We start from the raw sequence: 19,494 nt of genomic DNA, 5'->3' as shown, positions 1-19,494 counted from the left end.
GTGTTTACGGTCTCGCGACTTTTTCGTTGCAAGAGTCTGCTAAACCCCGACTACAGAGCTCTGCGGGTTTGGTTTTAAAAGTCTCTGCAGTGCTGGGCAAAACACTGCGGGCTGGAAATGAGTCACGTTTTTTAGGGACGTTATGACGTTAACGCCCCCATCAGCCATTGTACCTTGCCTGAAGAAAAATCTCATTAAACAAAAACATTATTTTTCTATCACTGTAAAATAAACGAATACACTTTTGAAGTCCACTCATACTCACAACTAATTCAGTACTTTCAGTTCTTCTATAAGACTGCCATGTAGAAAATTTTGTGTTATTTTGTGTACCGGCATTTCCCAGAGCTACCCTGTTGGGTCCTGACTGGGTCCTTCGTCAACGTGGGAGACACGAAAATGTGAAGTTGTTTTGAAGCTGTCTGGAATTTGCGTAATCGAGATGTGGGCTTTATTTTTGTTATTTGTGAAGAAGTAAGCATTTTGTTGATTTGTTTTTTATGTCTTACCATGATGCCAGGAGACAGCCAGTCCAAAACGGTGGCCATCGCCGCGGACGCGACTATTGGGAACTGTCAAAACTGCTCTGTTTTACACCAGGTCAGATCATTTTCTGGCTCAGAAGAGTCAGTAAAAAGTATTAATCTTTTCTTTTAAACTCTCTCCGATCAGTCTGTGTTCATGTCTAATAATTCACGTTTTATTTTTTCAACTAAAATGAATATGTTGGTCATCCTCGGGTTAACATTTGCGTTTGTTTTGTCCTGTCTTTTCCCACAGAGCCTGAACGAGTATGTGTCGTCTTTTCTGGCACTGAAACAGGAGATTGCTGTCTCAGCGTGAGTGTTAAAGAATAGGTTACCATGGTAATACATCTGCTCACATACCAGCACATACTTAAATTGTTCTGTGTTGGTTATCATCAGGACTTCGTCTCGTCACATATAAACCAAACTGGTGAACTTTTAGGATGCTGGTGGTAAAAGATCCTTTCTCTAGAGCTTGGAGCAGGTTGTGGATATCGGCTAGCTGATTGAAGGGCTTGAATATATGGGTGCAAAATGTCATTGTTTTTGATTCGCTTTGTGTCTTAAGTATGTTGTTTATGTGTGTATGCCACCGTGAAACTTGAAAAATTGAGCGAGATAAGTTAACCTAGGTATAAATACTCATAAATGTGTTTATGAGCTGTTTCAATTCATTGGGTGATCGCTGTAAAGCACTAGATCACTCTTTGTTGATTCTGACTTTTCAAGCAGGAGGAGACACTACTGCTGACTTTATAATTACAGATAATGCTGTAGTGAAAGAAAAGCCACAACACTCTGACGTGTGCCAAATTGCGATTACGGAACTTGTAGATAAGCATTCTCAACTTAAACATCAAGGAGAAATTGATAGATGGTATGATGAATTTTGTAAACTTGTAAATGATGCTATGGAGACTGGCAAAAGTTCTTTTACTAATAGGAGATGTGGTGTCAGAAAGAACAAGCCTTATTGGAACAGTCAACTGAAAATGTTGTGGGAGGAGATGAGCATGGCAGAGAAAAGATTTCTTATGTGTGATTGTACGGATATGAGAAAGCAGGAATTTAAATATGAGTTTAAGACCAAAAAGCACTTATTTGATAAAAAGAAAAAAAAAAACTTCAAGCTTGTAAGAGAAAATATCAGAGGGGGCCAGCATTAAAAATAGAGCGTTTGCGAACAGAGAATCCTCAGTTGTTCTGGAAAATGATAAATAATTTGGGTCCCAGGAAAATCAAAAAGGTACCAATGGAACTAGTTTTGGAAAATGGAACTTCTTTTTTTTTTAGACTGAATCTGTGCTAAAAAAGTGGGAAACTGATTTTGGTTCTTTATTTTCTGGAAGTTGTGGCTCAGTTGAGTGGGATGACACTTATTTTAAAAAGGTGGTGGATCTCAAAAATAACATAGAGGCTTCCATGCAACATAATTCTTACCCCTTTAACCAGTACTTAAATTCTCATATCACTTAGGGAGAAGTGAAAAGGGCAATTGAAGGATTTAAATCAAAGAAAGCTACTGGTTTTGATAACTTGTCAAATGAACTATTAAAATTACCTTCCCTATTTCCAGTTCTTTTTAATCTTTGCTTTGAGTATTGCCTGGTTCCCTCCTTTTGGCTTAAATCTATTATTAGCCTATCCCCAAGTCCCAAAATAATGACCCGAGAGTTCCTTTGAATTATTAGTCTCCTCAGTTGTGTTTATAAACTTTACTCTAGTGTTCTTAATGAGAGGTTGTACTGTTATTTAAAAGCATCTGATTTGTTGGCAGAAGAACAGAATGGATTCCAAAAGAAAGAGCTGTATTGATCACATAAATTCTTTATCCACAATAGTCTGTGCTAGAATACAAGATGGGAGGTCTACATTTTGTTGTTTTATAGATTTTCAGAAAGCCTTCGACTGTATTGATCATGAGCTTCTCAATTTCAAATTATTAAATGTAAGTATTGATGGAAAATTTTATAATTCTCTAAAAGCTATCTACCAAACCCAGTATCTTGTGTGCAGGTAAATGATTATAGAACAGGTTGGTCCTCAACACCTTTTGGTGTAAAACAGGGTGATGTGCTCTCTCCTGCACTGTTTGCAAACTATTTAAATTATTTGATCACCTAAATTAAACAAAGAGCAACTGATGTTCAAGTAGGTGAGCTAAAGGTAGCCACCCTGCTGTATGGAGATGATATAGTTCTCCTTGCAGAGACTGAAAATGACCTTCAGAATCTGTTAAATAGTGTTTACTGTTGGTGCAGTAAATGGAGATTAAAGATAAATAGAGATAAAACTCAGATTATGCATTTCAAGAAGAAGGGGCATTCACAAACTTAGTCTGAATTGTGTTTTGGTTCTACTCCGCTTTTATTTACTGAAAATTACAAGTATCTAGGATTAACTATTGATGAACATCTTACATGTGTAGAAGGAGTTAAACTTTTATCAGAATCTGCAGGTAGAGCTCTGGGAGCTGTCCTTAATAAAGTTAAACTTTGTCATGATCTTGGCTATAAAAGGTACACACAGCTGTATAAATCCTGTGTTTGTCCTATATTAGACTATGGTGCAGGGGTTTGGGGTTACCATAGTCTATCCAGATGTGAAGCAGTTCAGAATAGAGCTATTCGCTGCTTTCTGGGCGTACATAAAAATGCCCCAAAACTTGCATTCAACGGTGATATGGGTTGGGAAACTTATGCAGTGAGACATATGGGTGACATGGTGTGGCTTTGGAATAGATTGATCAATATGCCAGATAGCAGACTGACTAAACAAATAATTAACTGGGACATGTCCAGTAGTTACACCTGGGCAAGAGAAGTAGCAAAAATTTTTGATTAGGCTGGTCTCCAGTATATATATATAGGAATAAATTAAGGTGTCATGTCAACCAAATCAAATCAATACTTTTTGAGAAGTATAAACAAAATTGGGCTGAGGAAATTTTATGTAAACCTAAATTAAGCACTTATAATCTGGTTAAAAGAGTTTACAGTCCAGAGCTTTATGTTACTCTAAACCTAACTAGGGCTCACAGATCTGTCTGTGCTCAGCTCAGATGTGGCATCCTTCCTCTTGCTCTGGAAACAGGTTGCTTCCATGCTTGTACCTGAGGAGGAGCAAACGTGTGTGTTGTGTGATTTGGGTGAAGTTGAAAATGAAATGCACTTTTTAATTCTGTTGTCCTCTGTATCACAATCTAAGATGTCAGCTTTTCTGTAAAATGCCTGCAGAGTGTCCTGATTTGTTTCCTATGTCTGATGAAGAAAGACTCAAATTTTTGTTTACACACCAAGTGTTTCAACTTGCACAGTTTGTGCTGAATGCTTTTCAACAGCATAAGAGGACACTTTATATTTGACTAAAGCTGCTGTCTAATAACAAGTGTAAAGTCTAATTGCTAATGAGCAACATTTTGTCAACACTTGATTTGTTCCTGTCTGATATGTACTGTAATGAGTTGCTCTCATCTTTGCTTGATTGCTCTGATTTTGTATTTTAGTGTTTTGTAAGCCTGTGAGGGCTGGGCACCTCTTTTGGTGTATGGCACGATGAAATAATAATAAATTAAATCTAAATCTAATATACGTAATATAATGTGTATGATATGTAAGGTCAGCCTTTCATATTCAAAGACCAAAACATGTTAAAATGCATTAATAGTATTTCAAACAAATAACAAACAAACAAACAAACAAAGAAACAGGTAGCAGTGATAAATCTAATGTTTTCAAAAGTGCTGTAAGCCATTATAGTAAAATAATCTAATTAATTATTGGGTTTGTATTTAATTGATTAAAGTTAATCACATAGCTTATGTCAATAATTTGAGAAAGATTGCATTACTGATAGATTTAAAAATACTAGTAACATAACAATGTGAAAGGACGTATTTCTGAATGACATCAAACTTAACATTAGTTTTTGAAACAGAAAAGTTTAGAATAAGGAATGATTGTCCACTTATCAGGTAATCTAGGGTTGTGTTAATCCGTAGAATATAGATTTTATTCTTAGAACTGAAACAAATTAAGAGCACAGAATCCCTACATGTGCAATTGAAGTTACAAAGCTACTTTAGCCACTTCTGTGATGCCATCAGAGTGAGATTAATCAGCACACATTTTCAGTTGCATTTCCCCTCCTGTGATTAATTAACTCCTGTGATTACTAGTTTTTAAATTAGATATTTGGAACTGCAGTGCCCTTTAAAAACAGAAGCAACAACTGTAAACAACCATCAGTACCAAAGGGCTACTGCAGGAAACGGAATATGTGAAATAAAAGGGTAAAATAGTGTAAAAAAATTAATGTATAGAAATAAGGTCTGAATGCTTTAGGGAATTGGCTTAATTGCTCCTTTTCCCCCCACAATTTTGCAACTGCAATTTAATATGCTATATATTTTTATTCCTCATCTCATTTGACTTGTAGTGCAAATTTGATACGAACTGTTGCATTGAAGGGAACATATATTTTTAGCTATATCATTCTTATTTTTATTAAGAAAATCATCTACAAAAACAAGGAAAGTTGGATTTTTTGCTCACTATACTATAAAAAAAGGCTGGCTGCAACAATGTATTTAGAAATTTATAGAAAGGAAATTAATATCTACAAAAATCAACCTTTAAAAGCCCTTACAGATTAGTCTTTACTTGTAGTCCCAATGTTTTTCCCTTTTGAACTAATTTAATAAGCCATATTTTTACACTGGTGTGAATGTAACACACTCATATTAATGAACTATCAATATTTATTTAAAACACAATGATGAAAACACTGCCATACCTCAAATGCACAGTGGAGGAATATCATGGATTTGAACATCCTGCAGTCCAGCGCTAACATTTTAGTCTCATTTTAGTCTCCTTGATGAAAACTAAATTTACTCTGTGTTAGAGTTTTACCACCAAAAATTTATTTTAAGCTAGTTTCAGTCTCATCTTCCTCATGGAAAGAAAAAGATAGTTGACGAACATTTTTAGTCATAGTTTTAGTAGACAAATGTAACATGGATATAACATTTGAAGCAGCACCAGTCCTGTTACTAGATAGTCTTTCCTTGTTTTCCTGGCAGCTTCCTAAAACGATACAAGTGATTTTACAACCTACAGAAGTATGTAATGTATGTAAGGATTAATAAATCCAACACTTGATTGGTGTTGATTTTGATTGACTTGAAATTATATATACCTGTTATTATGCCCAAGGTTACTGTTTCACTATTAGAGATCATTTACACATGATGACACATCATTGTTTTTTGGGGAGAAATGCATTTAAGATATACACTATTTTCATGCTGTATGTGCTGATATTTGCTTTTATTTATTTTTCATACAGGGAGAAAACCCAGCTTCAACAGCAGCTGGAAGAGCTGCAGATCAAATTGCTCCTTCTAGAAAAAAAGGCTGCAGACTATGAATTTGTGCAGGCTGAACTAGAGGAAAAGAAGGTATGTCCTCTCTCAGTACACTCCTAGGTTTAGAATATTCTGTCTGTTGATGATAATACATCTGTCTCTCAATATAGCCTGCCTTGCTTACATTCACAGTATTTCTTTTTTCTACCCAGGGTGCCCTTCAGGCTTACGAACAGATGTCTGAAGAGATCAAGACTCTGAAGCAGGAAAACAGCAAGATGACAGCAGAGTAAGACAGAATTTATACTTGTGTATTAATTGTATCATCCTTGCAGTACAAAAATGTACTTAACTTGTTACTCTTCTTCAGGAACAAGAAGCTTGAAGACGAGCTTAATAACGTTAAAGGTAATTTTTATTTCCATGTTCTTAATTTTAACAGAGTTGCATTATTTGTTCATTACAAAAAAGTTTAAGATTTGTACATTTCAAAGTTTTGAAAGTTTTTTAAACTCTCAGAATTGACAGAAACACAGTCACTTGAAAATGCACAGCTGACGAGGGAAAAGGCTGCAGTTGAAAATGATTTACTGAAAGCACAGGTGAGCAGAAATTAGTTGTTTAATCTTATTAAAGTTGCATAAATGAAAATAAATGTACTCAAAAGCTTCTGAATAAAAAATTATGTTTTAACTCTCCAGACATCTCTGATGGAGTCTCAGGCACGAGCAGATCAAGTTGTAAAACTGATGGAGGAAAAGGCAGAAACAACTCTTATGTAAGCTCTCAAACCTGCTTTAAAGATGTTGTGTACTGAATGTCAGATGATGGACTGTCTTTCTTGCTGTGTGTATTTGTGTCTTAACAACATTTAAATTGCTTGTGCAACATAATTTGTTGTTTGTTGAGGGGATCATGTCAAGGTATTAACTGTGAACGCTTTCATTTTGTTGTCTCTCATCAGAAAGGAAACCCTTGAAAGTAAAGTACATGAATTGGAAGGTTGGTGTTAATTTATGTATTTTTTTTCTCATGCTGATAATTATGTCTTGAATCTGTGTTTGTGTGACTATGCTTATCTGGGTTTTAGAAAGAGTTACTGCATAACTGTCCCTTTTTTTCAGAATCAGTTTGCATACAAAACCAACAATTATCCCAAATCACTAAGGAGAAGATGCTGCTGCAGAGAAATGTTACTGACCTGCAGGTATTGTAGTGGCTCAATACAACAATAGCATATTTACACAAAACATTCTCACTACCCTTTTGTTTACCGTTATTTGTTTATGATGTCTGTTTATTTACAGTCAAGACTGATAAGACTGGAACGAGAGAGGAGTAAAGGTAAATAAGTAAAAGATACATTTATTAAAAGTGTTTGAATAAATGTTTATGTTGTAGTAAAATATGTGTTTTTGTAAAAACAGAAAAGCTGATTTAAAACAAAAAAATACATGTATTTAAATGGAGTTTTAAGGGTCCTGATATCCACCTTATTCCTAGCCCTTCCATGATACTTTGCATGAAAAGTGGGCGCGACTTCCAGTCCTTTCCTTCTAAACGGGACTTTTCATAGAAACGAGATTCTAATCCTGATTATTAGTGTGATTTTTAGATTTGAATACACCTCAATCTGGATAATATTGTCGTTCCTTCTCCCTTGATTGGAAAGGACAAAATGAAGAAATCTCCTCAGATAATGTACTCAAGTTTATTTAGCTAACTTTATTAGCTTAATATCCGTATTTGCATGGTAATAGTGAAATTGTTATTTCACCAACTCACCCCTGTTGAAATGTTGGAACTATATTGATATCCATGATTTAAATTGTCACCTCTTAAGTTTGTTAAATCTCAAATTTCTCAAATCTAGAAACAGGCCAATCTCAAATTTAACATCAATGATAAATAAGGTTCCAAAAATTCACATCCCTGATGCATTCAGACAGTGAACAGCTGTTTAAAACACAGTTAAAATCACAGATTTAGCTTTGTGTTGTTATTATTACCATGGACGAAGCAACAGGTAACAGGGGTGTTACAGGAAATATAATTTATACCTTTGAGCTTATAATTACATTCAACAGGATCTTTGATATTACAAAAGGAAGCAGAACTTTCTAAATTGAGGATTTTTTCCACCTCAAAACAACCAAGTTCCCCCCTACATTCATAGCTTCCCAGGAATAAGGTGGATAAAGGAAATGTTTAGCTTTACAACTGAGTTAATTAGTCGTTTGTGTAAACTCCAGCACAGTTTTGTCTTGGAAGTAAAAATAGAAATGTCTTACTCATAATTTTTAATGTGTTTTTTGCCAGACTATAGGAGCACATCTTCTCAAGCAAGTGTACTAGAGGAGCCTAAAGTTGACAGAGGTATGCACATTATTTTATTAATTGTATAATCCTGACAATTGATTTAGTTTAAACTTCAACTCTCTGTGATTGTGTGTCCTGGTTAACAGAAAAGATCCGCATGCTGCTAGAGGATTTGTGGGCCTGTGTAGAACCTCAGCAGCAAAACCCTGCAAACAGGTTGTACTTACCTGGTAAGGCATCACTCAGCCATATTTTGTGTGCAGTTATTGTTCAGCCAAGTTTCCACCAGACTGTCAAGTTTAGTTTGTTTTGGTGCAGTGTGTAATTATTTGACTTTCCACTGTCAAAAGTTGGGAAAGGTACCAAACTAGCTGATTTGTACTGCCATACTTTTTGGAACCCTTCTTTCGGGGTACCAAGCGTGCCTGTCCAATATTAAAGGGTGGAGCGAGACTCACTGCAGACTGCTGGTTGGTCAAGAGAAGCATCACCTCAAGTGCTACAAACAAAAGATGCCCCTTGGTTTGTACTGAGCTGAACAGTTTTTTTTCTGAGCCATCAGGATGCATCATTTAAGAACAAGAAGGTGTCTGAGAGCCAGCTCTTTCTTTCCATTTTACATTTTTGTTCTTGTTGTTTAATAGACATTTATTAAAAAAAAAACAATTGGCACCAAATGTAGAGCCAATTGGGAGCCAAAGGAGCTGCTGTTATTACTGAACTAATGGAAATTATTCCGATTTCTTAAAAGAGCCAGCATTTGCATTACTACAAAGCTGGGCAGATATTGGCTGTGGAAATGCAAGCAAGATCAGATTTTATTGTACCAAACCATGGCAAGCTGGTGGGAAGGTGCTGCTAGTGAATTTATTTTTTTGCTGTTTATTTCTGTTTATTTATTTTTTTATTTAACATGACTAAATACCAGAAATTATTTTCAATTATTTTATTTTCAGAGTCCTGTTCCCAGCAAGTTTTACCCTCCTCTCCTAAAAACAGACTTCGATGTAACTTGAACAGCACATCCCAATCCCCTGACAAGATCAGTGAATCCTGCAGCTCTCCAGTGAGGACAAAACCCCAGTATACACAGGTTCAACCTTCCCTTCAGTGTCAAAATACCATCAAGCATCCAGCCTGTCGGCAGCCAACAAGGGCCAAGAAGAAAACAGACACACCCAGAAAGGGCAAGCAGATGTCAGAGGAGCAGAAAACTGAAGAGTTCTCCACAAAGTTTGGCAGCTCCAACATCTCTTTAGAGGAGGTTATGTCTTTTTTCAAACCCATTCTTCCCTGCTTGTCACCACTACCAGATTTGGTAAGAACTCTGTTGTTTTATTCATAATTTTTCAATTGTTTTCTGACATGTGTTGCATGGTTTTATTTGTGTAATGAAGCTTTTGTGCTGTAATCTCTTCATGTGTATAGGATGCAATCTTACTCATAAGCATTGTGAATGAACAAGGTACTCACAGGCATATGCATGCATAGTTGTGCTGAATACAAGTTTAACACAAGGTGGTAATTTTATGTTATCATATTTTAAAGCTTCATTTGCTAGTTTTGTTTGTAGTTTAAATATATATTCATAATCCATTTAGCTAAACAAAATCACAGGTTTTAATGATATAACTCAATTTCAGTCATATTTATTGGATATGTACTGATTAATACAATGAGGACTGATACCTCTGTTTAATATAACAATTCAGCTGAAACTGATGCCAATACAGTTTTATTTTAATTAAGTCCTTTGGTTTACACTCCTAGTTTGTAACATTTTGTCTTGCTTTTTACTCTGAAATCAGACCAGAGTTTGACCATCAGGTCACTTTTTTATGCCCTGTAAAAATGTATTTGCTCAGCAGCTAGATATACCAGAGATGTGATGCGCTGTATGCTTCGGGTCATTGTCTTGTGGAAGATAAATCTTCTCCCATGCTGTCGTTCTTTTGCAGACTGAAAAAGATTGTCCTCCAGGATTTCCTATATTTTGTCCAACCATTTTACCCTCTACCTTTACAAGCCTTTCAGGGCCAACCAGTGGGAAGCACACGATGCTGCACAGCACGATGCTGCCACCACCATGCTTCACAGTGGGGATAGTGTGTTTGTGGTGATGTGCAGTGTTTGGTGGCCGATAAACATAGCATCTTTTTTTGGCCAGCAGCACAATTTTGATCTCATCAGACCAAAAAGCTAACTTTAACTTGACCTCCCACATGCCTTGTGGTGAACTCTAGTCAAGATTTGATATGAGTTTTCTTCAGCAGTGGTTTTCTCTTTGCCACTCTCCCATAAAGCTTTGACTGATGAAGAAGCTGGGCAACAGTTGTTGTATGCAGAGTCTCTCCAATCTCAGCTGCTGAAGCTTATAACTTCTTCAGAGTAGTCAAAGGTGTCTTGGTAGTCTCTCTCACCAGTCTCCCTCTTGCATGATCACTCCATTTGTGAGGATGGCCTGATCTAGGCAGATTTACACGTGTCATATTCCTTCCATTTCTTGATGATTGATTTAGCTTAACTCTGGGGGATGTTAAGTGCCTTCGATTTTTTTATCCATCCCCTGATTTATATTTTTCAATAACCTTTTCTCTGAGTTTCTTGGAGTGTTCTTTTGTCTTTGTGGTGTAATGGTAGCCAGGAATACTGATTAACCAGTGACTGGACCTTCCAGACACATTTAGGTGATCCTTAAAGTTAGAAAGTCTTACTTGTGACCATACCTGGGGAAATATTATATATAAGAATGTTAGTTAAGCACATTCTTGTCATCATTAGGCACTTGTAATTCAGTTTAACACCAGCATTGTTCTTGCCTTCAGGTCAGCTTGGTTCTTTTTCAAAGAACCATTGTAGTTATCTAACACTGAAAATCCTATCCCATTTTCTCCTTGCCAGGGCACAGAGATGGACTCTATGGAGACAGATGATGGAGAAAAACAAAACGACTCCAAAAAGTCTGATGACGCTGTTCATCTTGAAACAGTGGAATCTTCACTCAACACAACATCCGTCTCAGGCCTGTCGCCAAAGTCCTCTATTGCACAAATGGAGGACACTTTGGACTTGCCAACAGTCATAACACAGAAGACAGAATACATTTCCAGTGATAATGCCTCTAAAGACTTGGGACAAAGTGGACTGAGAGTCAACACTGAAATGGAGGATATAATTTGTATGAATAATGAAGAAACACAGCTTGAAGAAGACATGCAATCTTTGCAGGAGCCAGCAACTGATCTGTTAATATCTGTATCAGCCTCATCTGCTTCCTTTGTGTCAGAAACAACTGTTTCAGCTGAAGTTGTGTCACAAAATACTGATAGGCAAAAGGTATCCAGCAGTGAAACCCCCAACAGCAGAAGTTCCAATAGTTTGTCTGAAATGGAAAACGCAAAGGATGATAAGTCAGAGACTTTTATAAAAATGGACATAGACTTAAACCTGAGTGGTGTCACTGGTGCCAGAACAGAAAATTCTGAGAGTGGAGAGTTAACAGACAGAAATGATACAATTTTAATACCAAAGGAAGACGGAGATATTCAACGAGTTACTTCTCCTATTGTTGCCTCATTGTTTACAGAAAATATTCCAGAAACGGGAGAAGTTCAACAAGACTTTTTGGGTAGACAAGAAACCACAGTCCTCCATCCCAAAGAGAATAAAGAGTGCCTTGTTGAGGAGACATGTTTGTCAAGCAGCCCTGTCTCTAATAAAAATGCTGAAGAGGGACTAGAAAATGACGCAGCTGTCAAACTTCCAGTGGAGGAAGATAAAAATGAAGTGCAGGGAAAAATGAAGGAAGGGGATAATGAAACCACAAATGGGCATAATAAACTCCTGTCTCCTTGTACATCTTCACTGTTGAGGTTGGAATATGGAAAGTACCATCATGATAAGGAATCTAGTTGTAAGAGTTCTACAACTCCTTCAAAAAAGGATGCTAACTTGGACATTTTGGACACTAAACTGGCAGATCATGTGCCTTCTTTTTCAGATAACCAAGAGATGGTGGTCAGTTGTAAAACTTTGAAAGAAAACACTCATTCTGTATGCAGGGCTTCAAATCCTACATGTTTGTTTCCCACTCTCAAAGTGCAAGCCTTGGGAACTCACCCAAAAACAGAACAATTAGATGTAGGTGTGAACATTGAACCCAACTCAACAAACAAGAAATCTTTACAGTCTGAGCCCAATAAAGAGAAACAAAAAGTTATTGAAAACGCTAACGCCAGAGACTTGCCTGAGGACAGCATTGATGGAAGTAACCATGGAGTTAGGGAATGTAAATTGGGTGCTGCTGGTGCTCCTACCTCATTAAAACAAAGTGCAAATAGGCAAAGTAAATGTTCAGAGTCAAAGGAGCAGATTTGTCCAGTAGCAGGTTCAGACACAGATCTACCACCTGAATTCTTAGGCCAAGTTTTCACTGAAATGGGGCCTCCCCTTCCTCCTGTCCTCACTCCTGTGAGCACACCTCCAAAGGCGGGAAAATCAATAAATCCAAGGCAAGCCATCGGGAAGCTCTCTTTCCCCTCACCCATGGATCATTTAGCTTCACCTGGCACACCTGTTAAGGCCCAATTGACACCCAATAGTCAACAACATACTTCCTCATCTCTAAACAGTCCAGTCCGGCCAAGCGGTGTCCTCTCATCGCCACTTCAGTTCGGCTCAGCCACTCCAAAACACGCCGTGCCGGTCCCAGGTCGCCTTCCCAGGACAGCATTGAATCCCTCCACTCCACCTTCCTCCAGTCCATCCCAGGAGAACTCCATGAGGATCCTCGACACCATGTACCCGGATCTCTCAGCCAATGCCCGCACTCTGAGCATCCTCAGAGGGAACGTCGGCCTCACTATGTCTTCTTCAGAAAGTGGAACAGCTACTGTGGGTCAGATGTCTGGCTTTAAAACTATCAACTCCACTTCAACTGCTTTCACCAAGACTGAGACAAGAGGAGAAAAACGACTGGCTAGCAGTTTGCCCCAGCCTAAGAACAGAAAATGTCTCAGGCTGGATGATTGCTCTCCTGTCAGTCGAAAGCAGCTGCCTTCCTCATCTTCAACCAGCGGAGACGACATCACCTCACCACAGCCTCTAAAACGGCTCCACATTGAGACACCTCCTCCATCCATTGAAAGTGGGGCACCTACAGAAACAAATCTTATAGATAGCTTCTTAGAGAAAATAGAAAAGCAATGTTTTGATCTGCTACCTGTGCTCCAGAGCCATCTGTATGTTGGCAGTCTGCCCAAGAAACCTGTTTTAAGAGACGAGGAGAGGGAGGTTATCTCTGAGATCTGCAGAAGCAGTTCGGTGAGTAGTTTTCATTTCTTGAAAAAATATATTTTGGTGTTAGATATAATAAATTTCATTTTTCAATTCACATACATTTTATTGGTTAATGTTTCAAGTCACATGCGTTTTCATAGTTTTCAAGACAGTATAAGAAAATGACTTATCTAGGCTACTTAACATGTTTATCCTTCACTACTTTAGTGTACGAGGTATGGCTATTAAAGAAATGAGACTAGGCCTTCTTCAGACAGTTGTCTCGGGAACCTCTGTCGTTCTTTTCTTGGCTTCTGACACAAACTCGAAACCTGTTCCTTTGACCAGATTTGATCTTCAAAAAAAGGAAAAAGTCACAGTGCTAGATCAGGTAAATAGGGAGGGTGATCAGCCATCATTAAAAAACCTGGTTAGAGGTCATAATCTCTTGTTGTTTTTAACATGAACATGAAAGAAATATATTTTACTTTTTAACCCTACCCCCTAAGGTATTAAAGGAAGTACTTACTACCTAATCCTAATAAATAGTAAAGTCCAAATAAATAATTTTTTTTAATTTACTTAATTTATCAGTACAGTTTTTGTCAAGGAACTAATTATGTGAATTTCACAAAAATGGTCCAAATAACACATCTATTGTTTTTGTAGCCAAAAAATAGTGCATGTCTGTAGAACATCATTTTTGTTATTATTTTGCCCGTGTGAAAGACACTTAAATGCATGTGTTATTTTCCTCATGTTTCTCTCCAGCTTAAGGTAGAAGATCTGATTTCAGCCATCCTTAACAAACTAAAAACAGAGAAAAGAGATCTCAGCCCACACTTCATGCAGGCCCTGTGCAGAGTCCACACGGGGATCTGTCGACAGAAGAGGGACTGGGAGAAGGCTCACATCCTGGCCTACAGCATACTCACAGAAGGTAGACAGCTCCTAGGTTTTTCTTACCTTGTTGATGTCATGTAAGCTCCTTATCTCAAATGTAAAGTTTAAGTTTTTGCACCATGATGCACATAGATGTTCACATAAAGCCAATCTACCCTTATTATAATTCATTGTCAGATTTTTTTGTTTTTACCATAGACAAATAACCCCAAATAATGTGATGTAGGATTGAATGTCTCTGGGAAAAAGGCATTTTGATGTCTGTTCTTTCACATACATGTGTATATATATAATACCAGTGTATACTGTGATATAAAAATTATCCAAATAAATTAGGTGATTTTTTAAAAAATTTCTGTAGCTTGTATTATATGAGGGAAAGGGTTGTAGCATTAAGCAACATTGTTCATATTAAGTGCAATAAAGAAACTAATTACTACATCATCTGTATAGCTATAGCAATAGCTTTTGCAACATGTTTCTCTTCAATCCAAAATAAATCCCAAAACTGTTTGCCATCAAATTGGCACAGATTAACATGAATGTAACTGATGGATAGCTTTTTTATCTAACTGCATCTAACTGGAGTGAACACATGAACATTACTGTATACTCAGGACTTGACTCAGCACTGAAATTGTCAAATGCTTAGTGAGGAAACACTGCTCATAAAAGGACGTTTTCTATTTATTGCAGTAAATTTATGTTCTTGCAAAGTGTTTTCTAAAGTGCTCATACTGCAATAACAATATTAGTGCAATCTGCTGTTCAGCCTTCAGTGATGTTTGTCACCTTGGGCCCTGCTCAACCTCAAATTTGATGAACACTTTTTCTTTTGTATTGTGTCCTCCATCCTGCAGATTTTCCAGATGCTGCTAAGCTGATTTTGTTCATGGTGACTACATGGCCCACTGTTCTCTCACACAGCAGTTCTCTGTGCCAGGCCATACACACGGTCACTAAACTGAAGGCAGAAGAAAACCTCCTCAGCTGCCTCTCAGCCTTCCTCAGCTGGGATAAGGTGAAGTATTACAGAGCTTGTGTTATCTGTTTTGTTTGACTTGCATCATTTTCAATCTGAGTGTCTGGTCAGTCATCTGCATTTTACAATTTCTCTTCAAACTACACACCAGGCCTTTTTTCTTTATACTGTATCTAGATTCAAAACTGTCGGACACATGTTTACACGCTGTTAAAAAAGTAGAATTATCTTGTTCATCTAACTGAAACTGGACTTTTTAAAATGCATGCAAACATGTTAGTACCACTGAAACTGCTCTAAAATAAATTTCTTAACCGAGCAAACACACCGGGATGAAGTGGTTGGAGGTCAGTTTTCTCTAGCCTGTATACACCTCAATCAGACCAAGCTGGACTCGGCATTCTGTGCATGCTCCACATTTCCCATGCCAATTTTTGACCCAGAAGATGATGAGCATAAATGCATAGCTTAGCAGAAGTCACCATAAATGATGTGATTAGGATGCATTGCCTTTGTGCCAACGTAAAGCATTATTTACAAAATATGGGAAGCTGTAAAATTGCTTCATGTCTTCACCAATTGACATACAACCAGTTTACTACTTGCTAACTTGTTTTTAAGAGGAAGAAGGTCCATAGTACCTAACACCTAACATAGCAGAGGTGGACGTGTTTCTGTCTATGAATTAAATACTCTGTTGTGGATGGGATAAGGACAGAAGTCCAGTTACACTGCCTAATCGAGCTAGAAATGTCACTTAAATGTGCATGTAAGCATACTGACTGTCTTTATCACATCACCTCGTCTTTTCCATCTCTAGCCTTATTGAGCTAAGTAAGACAACCCTCTTAAAACTGTATCTCCCTTTATCACTGCAGAGTCCTCCATGTGACATTGATGAGCTGATCTCAAGAACACTGTCTGAAGTTAAATCTGGGTCGGGGCTGTCTTTCACCAAGCACAGCCGACACGGTGAAGACCTGGGGACGGAGGCCTGGGAACACATCTTCACCCTGCAACTCCTTTGTGCACACAAGAAATGGAAGTGGACCTATGAGAATGTGTTAAGGTATGTTTTTTTTAACAATTATTATGTCTAACAAAAGGTGTCTAACAAAACATGTAAAGAATCTTATGAAGTCATTCTTCATTGAGCACCCTATATAATTTAGTTAATTTTGTTTTGACAGAAAGGAGTTATGGCCATTAATGAATACTTGGGTGTTGCAGCCCAGAGATCAACAAGCACCTGTCTCTGATGTGACGGTCGCCAGTGTTCTTCGACTCATAGGTCTGTAGTTTTGTTCACTTACCTGTGTGTTAACTGTAATCTCAAGTTGTATGTAGTTTTAGGGAAAAGTAATTCAATGTCTTTTCTGTTTTGAAACAGGACGCCTCTGTCAACTGGGTATCAATGAGAGGAATGATACCTCTGTTGCTACTGTTGCTAATGTCATTTATACATTTGCAAGGCAAAGTAACCGTGAAGGTAAGAAATATGAGAAACTTTGGCGAATACAAAAAGATTCACTGAGCCAATAGCTGATACATAACCGCTTGTTTGCTGAGAGGGCTGCCGATTCCCCCCCCACACCTGTCTTTCAATAATCATATTAAAACACATTTTATGTGTATGCACACAATGACCTGTGGTTGTTGTTGCAGATTCTTATACACACATCTCAGCAGGGAACATTAGAATATATTTGAATGCTTGTATTTTAAAATTTCTGCCTAATAAAGTACACTCTATATTCTAATCTAAGCACAAAAAAAGTAAAGAAATTTGTGTTTGGCAGCTTATTTCTTTGTTGTAACAATGCGTCTTGGCAATAAATCTTATACTGTTGGAAAGCCTGTTATTTCTCTTTTAAATGGGGCCACATTTGTAAGGAGTATGCAGGAGCGGCATTTGGTGAATTTTTCATGGGCACAACCCACATCCTTGGGTCTGCTGCTCATCCCACAAATGCATCTTCCTTTCAAATGTGACATCGTTCAAAAGGGAAATAAACAGGCTTTCCAACAGTCTAAGATTTACTGCCAAGAAGCAATGTTATGACAAAGTAATCTACCAAACCCAAATTTACTTTCTGTTTGTACTGACTTTGGATGTATTTCTGTTCATGATTCTAACATATCCATGTGTTCTCTTTTCAGGTGTGCCATGGGAGGTCGAGTTAGCAGCCATCTACTGCATCTACGACCTCTCTCTCATCAGCCCCAAACAAGCCCTGGATACTCTTGCAGGATGGAGAGGGGACACGTCCCACAGCGTCCCTCCTGCTGTTATGAGCTGCATTAACCAGTTAGCCTCTGTCTGCAGGCAGATCAAGAGCTGAGAAAGACAAATGTGCATGCATGTCAGTCTACATGTTTCAAAGACTAAATGACTTCAAATCTCACTATGCATGGAAGATTAAATTAATGTGTTTACTTGTGAGCTACAATTAAGCACATTAAGGCTGCACATATCATGATCTGTTGTACTCAGGGTGTTTGGAGGTGTAGTATGACTTTAAAATTGAAATGAATCATTAGACAACTTTGAAACATCTTTTACATGCACTTCAAATGATGGTACTGCTATTTGTTTGTTTTTTTTTTGGGTAAATACTCAATTTTTAATGTTTGAGATATTTAAAATTAGTTTTTAACCATCAGCGCACTGTAATAGATGCACGGTTAAAGTGCCTGCCTCTTTGTTATACTCAGGTTGATCTGTAAAATATTGTTTAATATGTAAATGCCTGTTGTGCTGTAACTGGTGCTGTGTTGTAAATGTTCTTTCAAGAAATTGTGAATAGTATGTAATAAAAAAATACGACTACAAATTTGCTAAATGTTTCACAGTTTGTAATTTTAGAACTTATTTAATATTAAAATTAGACTTCATACGTGGTGCATTAAATCACTTCTATTTGACGCCATTCCTCACCTGACATAATGTTATCTATTAAGCCATGAAAATAAAATGTCCTCTGGGCTTTTGGATTTTGTACAATGAAATTGATCTGTAACTTTCAGCTATGGCATTATATCTTTTGTGGGTTCAAAATATTAAGAAGCGAGGCCCATTTATTAAGACTCACATTTTATAACACGGGAAACGAGAAAATTCGCGGAGGAGATGATACTGAACCAGCCAAATTTCTACAACTCTCACGTTTTGTAATGCCCGGTTTGAGGTTTATGAAGCGTTAACGCTGTATCTATCGTCGAACCATACAAATGATCCTATTTCCGGTAGGTGCTTTAAAAATAAAATACGACAACTACATCCAAAACATAATGGTAAATAATCCCTGATGAATGCCGTTAAACGGTTACCATGTAGACTGTCTTTTATAGACGTAAAATGACACAAAGTAGGAAGAATGACGACTTCGCCAGTCAAAAAACCGAGAGACAATCTAGAGCAAAATGTTTTTGGACAACATGTTGGTAAACATATTTGCTAACTGGGAGAATTGCAATCCTTTTAACAACCTATTATATCACCTAAGTAAAACAATCGTAAAATGATACATAAATATTGCTAAAGTGCAATGCCTCGATTTTGGTTCAGCCTGCCCATAAGGGGGGATAAAGAGGAGAGCTTTCTGGGGCCCAGCTAAATGGTGTGGGGGGGGGCATGAAGATAAGCATAATCATGGTCCATTGTGAGGTTAAGCTGTGCAGCAAAAAAAGTTGTGAAAAGGGGTCAAAAAGTGGTAAAATAAAAAGAGTTAAAGAGGCAAAATGGGTGACAATTGGTAAGAACTGGTTAAAAGTGTTTTAAAAAATGTGTTAAAAAGGGGAAAAAAGAGCACAGTTAAGTGGGCAGGAAATAGCTGTTAAAAGAGCTTAGAAAGTGGCAAAAATGGGTTAAAAATAGCAGATAGCAGAACAAGTGGTGAAAAGGGGTTACAAAGGGTCAAAACTTTATCTCATAATCGTGAAGTCTCATTATAAATGCCTTATTCGAATATTTTCTTTCATACGTGGCGCAAATTGAGTTTCATATCAATATCATTTATCGAGAGAATCTTTTTTTTAATAAACTTACTTCCGGTTTATGTGGCCTGTGCAAACCTGACTTGACGCCTGTGTGGTTCCTAAGGGGTGTGTTCAAAGAT

At 37.4% G+C, this 19,494-nt stretch overlaps 1 protein-coding gene across 2 annotated transcripts; it reads left to right on the top strand.

The window, feature by feature from the left end:
• Nucleotides 1-398: 398 nt before the first annotated feature.
• ice1 (KIAA0947-like (H. sapiens)) lies at nucleotides 399-18,198 on the top strand. Of its 2 annotated transcripts, XM_041793654.1 has the most exons (20): nucleotides 399-600; nucleotides 781-839; nucleotides 5,877-5,988; nucleotides 6,108-6,184; nucleotides 6,266-6,303; nucleotides 6,415-6,497; nucleotides 6,597-6,673; nucleotides 6,860-6,897; nucleotides 7,020-7,102; nucleotides 7,203-7,239; nucleotides 8,215-8,271; nucleotides 8,361-8,444; nucleotides 9,171-9,532; nucleotides 11,116-13,536; nucleotides 14,263-14,431; nucleotides 15,255-15,415; nucleotides 16,255-16,445; nucleotides 16,567-16,667; nucleotides 16,767-16,865; nucleotides 17,537-18,198. In XM_041793654.1, exons 1-20 carry the CDS (start codon nucleotides 511-513, stop codon nucleotides 17,716-17,718), a joined length of 4,521 nt encoding a protein of 1,506 aa, XP_041649588.1. In that variant the 5' UTR covers nucleotides 399-510; the 3' UTR covers nucleotides 17,719-18,198. The 2 variants fall into 2 exon arrangements, with proteins under 2 accessions (XP_041649588.1, XP_041649589.1); XM_041793655.1 differs by lacking the exons at nucleotides 14,263-14,431; nucleotides 15,255-15,415; nucleotides 16,255-16,445; ... (1 more) ...; nucleotides 16,767-16,865; nucleotides 17,537-18,198 and adding an exon at nucleotides 13,720-13,871.
• The last annotated feature ends 1,296 nt before the right edge of the window (nucleotides 18,199-19,494 follow it).

This window comes from Cheilinus undulatus, linkage group 8, assembly GCF_018320785.1.
Source record: "Cheilinus undulatus linkage group 8, ASM1832078v1, whole genome shotgun sequence".
Taxonomy (NCBI): Eukaryota; Metazoa; Chordata; class Actinopteri; order Labriformes; family Labridae; genus Cheilinus; species Cheilinus undulatus.
The sequence above is the reverse complement of the archived record's forward strand: the minus strand, read 5'-3'. Positions and strand labels throughout refer to the sequence as shown.